At 45.5% G+C, this 13,132-nt stretch overlaps 1 protein-coding gene across 4 annotated transcripts in view; it reads left to right on the top strand.

Moving 5' to 3' along the window:
* The window catches only part of LOC311237326 (alpha-(1,3)-fucosyltransferase 7-like), a 148,847-nt gene extending 139,161 nt beyond the window's left edge, over positions 1-9,686 (top strand). For all 4 annotated transcript variants that reach the window (XM_084325145.1, XM_084325144.1, XM_084325146.1 and 1 more), the window contains one exon: positions 7,456-9,686. In XM_084325145.1, coding sequence (XP_084181271.1) covers positions 7,456-8,025 — 570 coding nt within the window. In that variant the 3' untranslated portion in view covers positions 8,026-9,686. The remainder of the gene's footprint in view (positions 1-7,455) is intronic.
* The last annotated feature ends 3,446 nt before the right edge of the window (positions 9,687-13,132 follow it).

Genomic DNA, 13,132 nt, shown 5'->3' on the forward strand with positions numbered 1-13,132 from the left:
TAATAATACTTGAGTAAAGTACAAATCCCCCAAAACAGTACTTAAGTATTGTAACGAAGTACAATTACTCAAGTACTTTACACCCCTGCGTGTATCTCTGATGTAATCCTTATGAGTGCCCTCTATAGTCCTGCTGGTCCTCTGGTGGGAATTACAGGATGGAGTTACATACTGGAAGTGTCGTTTTAGGGCACCCCCTCAGTCTAGAACTAGATTCTAGCAATGTCTAGTGCAAAAAGGGCACAAAAAAGGGCAGGGGCAATCTCCATTCTCCCTCACTGCCACTGCTAGCATAAATCCCCAATGTTCTGTTTCGTATTCGCTCTCGCTCGGCATCGCTCTCTGCACTATCTCGCATATGTGCACGCGCACTGAATAAAGACCACAAATGTACCTTTAATCCCAATATTCGTCTGACCACACCCCTATCAGCTTACCCATATAAGCAGGGGTGGGGCCACCCACTCGCCTCTTTCTCGCTTTCACCACAAGGAAGAAGTGCCTCGGTAGATCCCCACACTTGACACCATGCTGGAAGAAAGGATTAGGAGCAGCTTTGGGAAACAAGGATACGTTGACATCATATCTTTATTTTCTCTCTCACTATTTTCGAGAAAATACGGCGATGTTGTCTTCGTACTGGAGTGTCTGGAAGATGATGATCATTCTAAAAATCCTCCACCGGTTTTCGTATTGGGAGTTCGTGCCGCTACATGCTTTTCCAACTGCAGTCCTTGCTGTGTGCTGGTTGCGGTAAAGGCACAGCTGGGCTGTAGGACGCGCCGCGGTTGTGAGACGCGGTGGGTTCCTGGTTCTGGTGAGTTATGTTTGCTGGCAGGCTTCACTTGTCTGTTAGTGCTATGGGGGCTACTTGACAATGTTTATGAAAACCGGCCCCAGGCTAGGGTCTTTGTTCAGTCTCCTAGACGACAGAAGACCTTGGTCTGAAGCCATTTTAGTTTAACTAGTGGGCCGCGACCGTTAACAATGGTGATCCCTGTGTGTTCTGGACGAGTGGATATCTCTCTGTCCCGTGTTAAGCCCCTTCTTTCATATCCAAATGAGAGTATTCCTTCACGAGGAGATATGTGCATGGATGTGCGATAGCGGCAGATCCATGTTCAAGTCAGCTACACAGGCCAGTTTGGTATTGTGCTGATTCCGTCGGGTGTTGGTAAAATCACCGTTGTAAAGCAGTGTTGACATCTTGTTTCTCTTTTCTCTTAAAAAGTGAGGAGAGGTTCAGAACGGCGGCCTGTCTGGGTGAGTGTTATGTCATTGTGTACAAGTTCAGGTGATAGCTGCTTAGCTTACGGTTAGCCAGTCAGCTGTTAACTGCTGCGTTAGCCTGCTGGGATCGCTGCATGGCCTACTTAGGTTGGGCCTACTGTTAGCCAGTCAGCTGTTAGCTGCGGCGCTAGCATGTCGTGATCACTAGGTAACGTTAGCTTGCTGCTATAGGCCAAGGCCTGGCGCGGGGTAGCTTCAGCTCCTCGCGCGCTGCCGCGAGCTCGCTTCTGGTCGCGTGCACCGTTAGCTCGGCGTCTCGCGAGCAGGGGCAGTAGCGCCCGAATGGTTGGAGCGGCCGTTAGCTTAATGCTACTCTGTTGAACGTGCTTTGATTATAACATGTTTTTAAACACTCTGGACTACGACGTCGTCTTTGACAGGAGATGTTCGTCGACCCTGCCCTGAGCCAGGACGGCAAGGTTGCGTCAACAAAGAGGACTGTAGTGCGGGTTGGAGCGGCGACGCTGCCCAGTTCGAACAACACAGGAGCGGCTGTGTTCCTACGGTGTCTTGTGACTGCACTTCGCTGATCTACGTTCCGGGTAGGACAAGGTTTGACCAGACCTTATAACACGTCTTCTGGTTTTACCTTTCTAAATGTTTTGTGAATAACGATGTTTTCCCGAAACGTGTGTTGCTGCAATGCATTTAGGATACGACGCGAGTTATGTGTGAACTGTCTTTGTCACTGGCAGTTAGCTTCTCCGTGCAAATCGGGTTGTTACAGAAAATGATCTGGTTGTTGTGTGAGAAACATCATGTGTGTTTATATGTACCGTGTACTCACAACTAAGGTAACTAACCTATGAAGCTATGCTTAGTGACAAGTGAGTAAAAGAATGTTCTTTTCTCAGCCTGTGATGACAATGAACAGTGTTCACATATTAACAGGTTTTCCTGTTTTAACTGGCCGTATTAAGGGTAAAATAAGAGGATTGTGTTTCCCCCCGGTTCCCTGGGGACTTTTTCATCCTCCTACCAGACATGTTGCACTACATTGTGTCTTTTGTGTGGTAGGGATGCGATGTAACCCTTAGTTTGATTGCTGAGGTTGTGCTAAAACTGCTGGAGAAACTTTATTTTCCTAAAAGAAAAGATTGTTTGGTCGCTGTCGTGTGTGCTTAGCAAGGCCTGTGGCCGATACTAATCGAGAATTATGTATTCTCTCATTATGAAAAACGGCGTTCCTCTGTAGAGTGTTTTTGCCATTTTTTGTAGGTGATGATGGGTTGTGTGTGTCATGTGACCTACAACTGGGTTGGACTGGCCACAGAAGCACATGTGTATGTTGGACCGGGGCTCTTAGAGCCCTCTCTATTCTGTGTTTTTTCCTTAGTAAAAATCAGATAGCAGGTTAGCTCATGCGCTGTGTGGAGCTGTCAAACGCTTCATAGAGCTGACTATGACTGTGTCATATTCTCTTTTTGTCATTACATCGTATCATGGGTGTGGGGTCGTAAAGGGGTGAACTGGTAACCTTTCCTCTCCTCCTTGTTTCTGTCGGTCAGGGGTACACCCCCTGTCCTTCAAGGTTCCCGTCACGTGGCGGTTCGGCACGTTACGGGGGGGGGGGGTGGAGGGAGTTTCCTGGTCCCACGGCCTGGTATATTGGGCGTGTGCACCGCAGGAATTCCCCCGCCATAGAGTACGTCACCGTGCGCGTCTCTGTTGGTAGGACTTCCGTGTGCTGTTCAGGTCCATGTGATGGATCTGTTTCAGGGGGGTGGTCAGGGCTCCTCCTCACCAAGCGCCTATTCGGGCCTTCTGTGAGTTCGGACTCCTTCTTCCATGTGAGGGAGCCTCCATCAGAGTACAGAGCCTTCCTCCTCAGATTGTCAAAGTGAGTGGACCCTCTAGAAGGTGTCCTATTCTATTGTATATGTATTCGATTCAATTCGATTATTGAGTGTGTATGGGTTCAGTGCCTCTTCCCCGGCGAGCCCTAAAACCAATTTTTTACATGGCTCAAGGTGCAATATATTCTTTTCAATCTGTACAGCTTGCGTGGGAAGTCTCTCTGGGGATCCCCGTCTCCTTCCTATGGGAGGGTGGTGGGATGTAAAAATGTGAAAAATGTTTACCCCCGGTTGTGTAGACTGGGATACATACTGTTGATGCTTCCTTCTTTTCTATTCAAAAAGTGTTGGAGTTAGGAAGTGTCACACCCCTCTTGTCGTTCCCCTGGGCGCCTTGGGGATTCAATGACAGGTCTAAATAGCCTGTTCATTGATGGGGGTGTGTCCCGACGCACGTATAGTGCTAGCTCGCTGTAAACAGGCGACTGACTGGCACGCCTTGGTTGCTTGTGGTTAAAACGGCGTTTTTATAAAGCAACTGAGATGGGGGTTTTTCCTCTTCCGACGACCAAATCCCACGACCTGGGTTGGTTTTCGACGGATTCTCGTTCATGTCTGGGGGATGATGACGGAATGGATCTGAACATATGTAGAGGGGTCTCACGCCCTTGGGGTGGGCCACCAGGCGCGGTTCGCCCGAACGTCTGGGTGGCGCCTTCTTTTCATGTTAAGATCGACACGCATATATATCTGCCCTTTCTCCTGGAGTAGGCATGTCGGCGTGGTTAGGGCACGTGACTGGTTCTGGTCACGCTGGTCCGGATCAGTTGAACCCGTTGTCCGCCGGGGATGCAGATCTGCTGTTTTTTTTTTTTTTTTTTTTTTTTTTCCTCCATTTTCCTCCGATTTTCTCCCATCCCAATGTTAGTCGTATGCCAATTCCCAGTCCCTTCCTGATCGCTGCGCACTTACCCCCCACAGTCAGATCATCTGGGAGAGTGGAGGCTACCACGTGCTTCCTCCGACACACGTCCAGCCAATCACCGCTTCTTTTCACCTGGCAGCGCGGATTCTCATTGAGAGGGCGTAGCGTGTGGGAGGACCACACTATCCCCCTCACGTCCAATCCGCGCTTAGCAGGCGCCCCGACCGAACTGTAGGAGTCGCTGTTTACAACGACCCGGACCCACCCCGCCAGCTTCTCCCACCCTCTGATACCGCCAATTGTATCAGTGCAGACGGCCAGCCAAGCTGGTGACAACCCCGGAGCTGTGAGCTGGATTCGAACAGGCGAATCGAGCTCACAGCTCCGGGGCTGGTGACGAACGCAATCTCCGCTCGGCCACCTAACCGCCCTGCAGATCTGCTGTTCTGGTACCCTGAGGGACTTGGGCTTTTTTCAGGGGGGAAATGCCAGGTCGGTCCGGGTGTCACAGGGTTAAGCGCTATGGAGACCCTGGTTGGGTACGTTTTTACTCAGCACTGTCGTAATGGCTTACGGCCATGCCATTCTGTACACGCTCGATCTCGTCGGATCTCGGCCGCTACGCAGGTTGGTCCTGGTTAGTACTTGGTTGGGAGACCGCCTGGGAATACCAAGTACGGTGTGCTTAGGGGCTGGTTCTCCATTCTTTTTCGCTCCTCTCTCACGCATGGCGAAGAGGGGCCTGTGGGGGTGGTTTTTGACCTCCTCTGGTGACCCTGTGCTTCCCGTACCGCCAGGCCCGGTCCGAAGTAATGTTTCGTCGACCCGTAGGCCTGGGTTAACCCTTTTTTGGAAACTGAAACACTTGTACTGCGGTATAGCCGGTGTATACCCGCAGGTGTGTTTTGGAGTTTTTTCTTGAGGGGTTATAGGAACAACCACCGCATTGGGTAACACCAAGGTGGTTGATTCCCTGGTGTGTTGGAGCAGTGTCAACTCCCGGGTTCACCGTTTGAGGGTGCCCCTGCACGTTCATGACGTCTGCCAATCGTGTCAGCCTTCTCTGCCTCGACCCCTCTGGGTGGGGTTTTTTAAATGGAGGCTTGGTCATGCAACACCGCCAGCTTACGCTCCTTCCGCCGGGGCGGCTGTGTTCAGCTGTCCCCTCTGGCGCCTGTCTCGTCCGCAGTCTCCAGGCTAGGGTTAATAGCCTGTTGCCTGGTTTTTCCCCGGTGCGCTGCCTGCTTCCGTTGGTTAACCTTTTTTGTGTGCTTACGGCCATGCTGACTGCCTGTTGCAGGGTCAGTGTGCCAGGCGGTGTACTATTTGGGGGACGGGGCCCGCTCGGCTGAGGGGCCTTTGTCCGAATACGCTGGCGATGTGGGGGGCGGGGCACTACGTGCCCACCTGGTGGGGTCTTGATGCTGGCATCATGGACTTCTCCGGGCCCCCATTCCAGGGAGTCCAGTCCTTTTGGTGGGTCTGGGTCTTCCTTCGCGCTCCGCTGCTACGGCCTTGCCACAGGGTTGGGTTTGCCCTTGACCCCGTGATTCTGGGGGCAGTAACGAGGTTGTTCCTCCGTTCGTTCCCGGGTGGCATGCGGGTTGTGCGTGTGTGTAGTCGTGGGGTCAAGCCACGGTCTGCTCACCCTGTGCGTTGAGTTGCTTGAGTGCCTCTTCGCACGGTCGGGTCCGTCGCCCTCCCATGAAGCCCCTAATAGGGGGGGTGCCCTCCATTAGGGTGGGTCGGGGGGGCTCGGCCCTCCCTGTTCTGATGGTTGTGGGGGGCTGTCAGCGGGGTGTATTTGTCGGCCGTTGGCTCTCGCTCGGCCTCCCTTGTGCAGAGAGCGATGCCGAGCGAGAGCGAATACGAAACAGAACGTTAGGTTATAACTATAACCAAGTTCTGTTAGTATAGCGACGCTCTGCATCCGACGCCGCTGCAGCCTTTGACCTCGCCTTGTGGCGAAAGCTTGGGAAGGAGGCGAGTGGGTGGCCCCACCCCTGCTTATATGGGTAAGCTGATAGGGGTGTGGTCAGACGAATATTGGGATTAAAGGTACATTTGTGGTCTTTATTCAGTGCGCGTGCACATATGCGAGATAGTGCAGAGAGCGATGCCGAGCGTCGCTATACTAACAGAACTTGGTTATAGTCATAACCTAACGTTAATGTCCCATATCAGAGGTTTCTGCTAGTCCCATGATTGTCCATTGGTGGTCAGTGTTGGGCTCGTTCCTCAAAAAAAAGTAATGCATTCCTCTTTATTACTCTACTTTTACTTTGTTACATTATACTACTCATTATATTATACCCCCCAGAATTGCTTCCTTTCTTATCGTCAGAGGCTTGATAAAAAGCACGGCTGGCTCAAATTGATGAAGGCCAATTCTTTTGAACAACTCGTTGTTGTGCTGTTGTAGGATATCAGGTGTTTCAGGAGATTTGAGGTTGTATTCTTTGAAGTGGAGTCCCCACTTTTGACATTGATTTTCTTAGAATGCGCACCAAAGCCTTGAGCTCAGTTTGGATAGATTAGAGATTGATTATTATGTTCTCGTCATCTTTGGATGTGACAAAATAAAAGTAATGGAGTAACAACGGTTTTTGATTGGATAAATTAATAATATTATTACTGAAATTAAGGTAGTAATTCATTACAATACTGCTGGGAAAATAAATATTATTACTAGTAACATACTGTGGAGAACATTAATAACTTACTCAGTCAAATGGATCCGGTTAATACGATTTATTAACTCAGAGAGATCAATACATACAAAATAGTAGAGAGAATGGCTGGATGGCCCCCACCCTGAGTGACCAGCTACGAGACCCAGAAGTGAGAGGAAGAATAGAGAGAGAGGGGGGGGGACGACGACCTGTAGATTTGGGGGAAAAGACACTGGGGAGATGGGACAGAGGGAAGAGACAAGCTCCATATTTCCCCCACAATACTGCCCAACACTGTTGGTGGTTTCAGGTCTGCCCCATGTCCTCTCACAAGGTGTCCATCAGGGTTCTGTAACTCTGCATCATCTACACACGCTCCTCCATGGCGATATTATTCGTCGGGCATGGCTTACATTTCCGCTGCTATGCTGATGACACACAAATCTACTATACATTCATACCAAGCCCTCCGATACTCTACCTCCCTCTGTCTTGAAGACTACCTCACACTCAATGGTCATAAATCTGAAGCTATTCTCACTGCCACTCTAGCTACCCTCAAGAATACCCTCATTTCACATTCTTCCATCCCTGGCTATATTTCCTCCCCAGTAAACTGTGGATTTTTTCCCTTTTTTTAATGTATTTTTTAGCAGCTTTTTGGTCATATTGTACAGTGTCCTGGACCTTAGGTACCTTTATTATCATTATCATTATTATTTACATTCTCTATTGTACCGCTGCTCAACCCTTCCGTGTTTCCTACTCCTAGGTAGAGGATGCTGTTCCTCAGAATAAGAGCACCCTGGTCTGCTGGGTGGTCAGCAACTACAGTCCCAGACACAGAAGGAGCGAGGTGTACAGGGAACTCCTCACTGTGGTTCCTGTGGAAATGTACGGGAAATGGAATGGAAGACCACTGGCCCCCAAAGACCTCCTGCCCACCATCTCTCGCTGCTACTTCTACCTGGCCTTTGAGAACTCCCTCTCCAAGGACTACATCACAGAGAAACTGTGGTGGAACGCCTACCAGTCAGGGGCGGTGCCTGTCGTTCTGGGCGCATCATTGGGCGACTACAAGGCCGTGGCCCCGCCCCACTCTTTCCTCCACGTGGATGAGTTTGCATCCATAAAGAACTTAGGGAAACGTTTGAAAGAGCTGGCGAAGGACCAGGAGAGCTACGCTGGCTATCTGGCATGGAGACACGGTTGGAAGGTCAAGAGGAATGCCGACTGGAGAGAAAGGTTGTGTAAGATCTGTTCCGAGTATGCCCGTTTACCTCAAAAGGTTTATACACACTTGGATGAATGGATGAATGGTCAGGCATCGACTGAAGATTGACGTGTTTCAGAGCAGACTGCCATAAGGAACATTTCTGTATTTGTTCAGATTGAAGTTGCATGGATGCATGTGTCCTTAACAACTATTCTGGACTATTCAACAACATATTGGAATTATGGTTGTTTTGAGCTCCCTACTTGAAAGTACCTTTCACGTCAGCTTTCAGGCTGTAAAATATTACTTGGGAGTTTTGTAATGTACCCTCTTTTTCAGAATTCTGAATTCAACAACATGGTGATGTTGCTTACAAATGCAAGGAATTGAAGATTTGGAATATTTAAAATGGAAATAAAAGGCTATATTGGGCACGCTATCTTAGACAATAGTAGCAGATGATGTAAAACTAAAGATATCTAAGTTCCACTTTGGGAGTTCATCATACTATTTTAAAAACGAATTTGGCTGTAAAAAAAAAAATTAAACGTTTATATAAAAATATAAATATACTAGCACTAGCCAGTTGACAAAAGGTCTCGTCTGCTCTAGTAGTCCAAGGGTTTCTGGTTTGAATGCTGATACCAACAGTACCCTATATAGCTGCAGTTATAGGCATCGTGTCTCATAGTAATGTTTCAGTAAACCTTAGCAGCCACAGAGCATAGCTGCTAGTTGTAAAACTGTTGGCGGACAAGTAACAATTTTTTAGGATAGACATGCACTGGTGATGGGAATTACGGATCTTTGAAGGGAGCCAGATCTTTTGGCTCCATTCCTTTCCAAGAGCGAAATGGCTCAGTTATTTTTTTCTTTTTTAACACTTCACTGCTGCACTACCAAAAAGGTTAACCTTTTCACTGTGACAATACACAGAAGGTTAACCCTTTCACTGCCACACAGCCGTCGGTTGTGTGATAGTAAAGGGTTAACCTTCCGTCGTGTGGCAGTGAAAGGGGCGAAAAATACAAATAACGGCTCCCACCAACTTCATACAAAGGAGCCATTCAAAAGAATCCGATAGCTTGCGAACGTCACCTTATTAACATGTACTGTAATACATTTTTGCTAATAGTGTCCCCCAAACTAAATGTCTCAAGGAATGGTCTTTACGCGAACCACGTAGAGATTCAAAGATTCACTGTATAAAGTGTTTTGTTCCATTTGGAATATGGACCATGTAGACTCAACCATGTACAATTACATGGACAAACGCGTAGATCCACACACCAAAATGGCTCCTGTTGAAGGAATTTTTATTATGCAGTAACGTTTCCAGCAACTTCCTAGACTTCTATTCAAAACAGATCATTGCAATTTTAAATACCCGTATTCCAAAAAGAATACTGTGCTATATTGTACTGTACTATATATATATTTTTTTTTTAAAGATATGTTTTTTCTACATTTTACAGCTTTATTATAGGCAGGACAGGCAGAGAGGAAAGTTGGGTGAAGAGATAGGGAGGACATGCAACACGAGTCCTGGGCTGGATTCTAACCCAGGACGTTGCGATTACATTGCAAGCGCAGCTACGTGGTGTGCCACCCCATACTGTACTATATTTAGAGCTGAATTCAAAGCTACCTCAACGTTGTCTCCTGCTAGTCTGCTACTATGCATTTTTATCGCTTGCATCTTTTCTTTTGTATGCTGTAAAAAGTATAATTGGACTGCTGTAAAAAGTATATACACTGGACATGACTAATAAATCTGAATCAAGGATGTCAATCGATAAGTCCTTTATTGGCACAATCCATGCTTTTCTTCATATAGCATGTCCACAGCTCTAGTTAGCCACAAAATAAATGCCAAATAAATGGGGCCATGCTATTTTGGGTGCACTGTGGAGTAGGTTTGAGCATATATTTCAGGGCTTGGCCCCACTAACTTTATGTGGCCAACTAGCTGAAGCTGTGGGTATCCAGTATCAGTCCTTTCACTAGTAAATAGGAAATTGAGCTAGTAGGGGGTTCAAAATAATTTACTTTAAAAGGCGGCAGTCATAGAAACAAATGTGGACTTGCCAGAAATGGAAATGGTTGAATAGGTTGCGAATATAAGGGCAGCCTTGGTGACCATAGGAGCTGGTGTGGAGTATCCGACTAGTTCAGCTAGCAAGGAGGCGCACACTGGTGTGGCTGAAGCCAATGTGGAACTTTGTATCCTATGCAAAGGAATCTAGACTAGGCAGAATTTCAGAAAATGTGCTTGTATAAAGTGCTGAAGGCATTTCGTGTTTATTTTTGGTAAACAACATTTCTAGGGATATTAAGGGGTGCTGAATCCAAATCTGCTGTATACCAAGCTCAACATTTTCAAATAAGGCCTCAAAATTGAGAAATCCAACATGGCCACCAGCACCAGGCCCTCTCTCCACAAAAACAGGTGCTAAACCCACAGTTTTTATTCTACTGACATGAAACTTTGCACAGAACATCTGCACCTATGGAGGAAGGAAGTAGGAATATAGCTGGGGTGCAACCATGAATAACAGGGTGTTTTGACTGTCTAACTGTAATCTGTGTATAGGTGAGGATACAAAAAATGACATTTCTTCAGTGTTTGCAGGAATACTACAGCAATTTGGTAATAACTGTACAGTGTTGGACCAAAATTAGAATCCCAAGTCTTAGCATTTTAATGTAAGCATGCTGTTTTAGGCGAATTTTCAAAAAATAAATGGTGGGGCTTAATGAGTTAAGTGTAACTACACAAGGTACAAACCTGAATTAAATGTGCTTTTGTAAGTTCTCTTACATACATCAACAAGGACGTAGTCACACCAGATTCAAGAAACCATACTTGGCCCAGAACACCTTGGACAGGCACAACTGAACATGTTTGTGGACAAACGTTTGTGTGAACCTCCAGATAGTGACCAGCACCTGAACCTGAAATCACCCATTCGAATGAACAAAGCCAAGACATTTGCCTCTTTGTATGAAGTTGTGCAACTTTCCAAGAACAAGCAAAACACCATCAAAGTGGACAGGCAGATTCTACAAATGCTCATCACAGCTTACAGAGCAGGTCGTAAGGTAGACCTTGACAATATCCTCCAGCATGAGCTCATGACCATCCCGCCATATCTGGCCACAACTAACGGGAGTCTGTGTACCTAAGCTACTGTACGCATATTAAGGACCATCTAATTTGCATAAATGGCATGTTGATTTAAAAAAATTCAAGAGAAAAGAGTTTGATTAATAAATCCATGGCCTGGGATCATCCTGCTTTTCTTTCTTATTTGGTTGATGAGTTATGCATCAATAACAACCACAGTTTCTGCTATAAATATGAGTTTCAAGCAACATTTTCACAACTGATCTAAAATCAGGATATGATTTTAAATTCCTCATGTATGCAAACATATAAAAACACATTTCATTCATGTTTCTACCTTGTTTAGTAAAAAAGATATGCACTTAAATAGATTTCAGCCTGGCGTTGGCGGCCATGTTGGATTTCTCAATTTTGAGGCCTTAGACATTTGAGCTTGGTATACAGCATATTTGGATTCAGCACCCCTTAATAACCCTAGAAATGTTGTGTACCAAAAATAAACACGAAATGCCTTCAGGGTTATGATTTTCTGAAAATTGACCCAGTCTAATCATCTTGTTTTTACAAACCTGCTGAAGTTTACCAGAGTATACGGTTGCCTAACTTGCCTTACACGTAAACATTTGTTTAAACTGAAAACAAAATTCTTACATTACACCCATAAAGACATATCCAACTCAGTATGCAACTTGATTTTAGTTCATTTCTTTTTTGCTTTATTGGATAGGATGGTGAGTGACAGGAAATCAGGGGTAGAGAGAAGGGGGTTGATTCAAGGGTTTTGGGTTGGATTCAAATGGAGGATATTGCAATTACATGGTATGAATCCTAGCATGGCGAGCCACAAGGACACCTCGTATGAAAGTTAATTTATGTTCTTTTATTTATCCACACGAGTTTCATCCTATTTATGGAAATGCCTTTTTATATGAATTCTGATCCTGAACTGTTGATTTTGTAATCAACGGCATTGTAATGTCCTTTGAGAATAAATCAAAGTCATGAGGCCATGGCTATATGATTTTAGGAATATCTCCATCTATTCCCATTTAATAAAAGCCATGCTGGGAATGCCATAATGAAAAATTCTGGATATGTATTATAATTGTTGAGACTGAAGCATTCCGTTGGTAAACCACCTGCCTGTGCTGGATATACAACTCAAGCCATCATGTTCTTACAGCAGCACACACACATCACCAGGAAAATAATTCTTAAGTATCACTACACATTTTGAAGGGCAAATCATTTCATTTAATTGCTAGGCGCAGAGTTACAGATAATGTTAGGAAGTGAGAAGATCCTAGCGTTGTTCATGTTTCAAATAAATTATCAAATAATGCTTTCATTTACAAAAAAATGCAGATAACATTACAGTCACAGGAGTTGTGTCACAAGTATTAGGAGGAATTTACCTCTAACAAAAATAAGGCACAAGATAGTGACACATCAGCATCTGTAAAAGCAAAATAGAGCTTGAAGGCTTCAGTGATGAAACACTTTAGGGAAACCCATAACATTCTGGCTAACGGACATTACTAGCTTATGGGACAGTAGACATGTTCTGCATATTCTGGCTAACAGACATCAATAGCTTGAGGGACAGTAGTCAATGCCCCACATCAATATGTTTGCATCATTGCCAGCTTACCTCAACAGCACCTACATTTTACTCAAAACATTAAAGCCATAAAAATGTCAGTATTGTGCAATATGGTATAAAGCAGTTAAAACATGTGGATGACAAATCATTTCAAGTTTCATACAATGCACACTCCCTTCTTATACTTGAAATATCACACCCACACAAATTGAAAAAGGCTTCCTAAAGATGTAAACGACAAGTTTAACAAAATCTTTAGGCATCTGCATAGATAATCGGGACAAGCAATGAAACAAGATAAAAGAAATAAAAACGGTAAGAAATAGACGTGGCAAATTATTTGTGCAAATGCAATGTCTTAAATCCTATACCCCTGATCTGCTCCTCCACTGTGCCAAAAAAAATAATCCTCTTGGGTTTAGTCATGGTGAGGCCTCAGCTCTGCAACCTAGTGGCTTTAGTTTGGGATACAAAAAAAAAAAAATCCTCTTTTTCCATTTTAT

This window comes from Notolepis coatsorum (genome assembly GCF_963971535.1).
Source record: "Notolepis coatsorum genome assembly, chromosome: 11".
Classification (NCBI taxonomy): Eukaryota; Metazoa; Chordata; class Actinopteri; order Aulopiformes; family Paralepididae; genus Notolepis; species Notolepis coatsorum.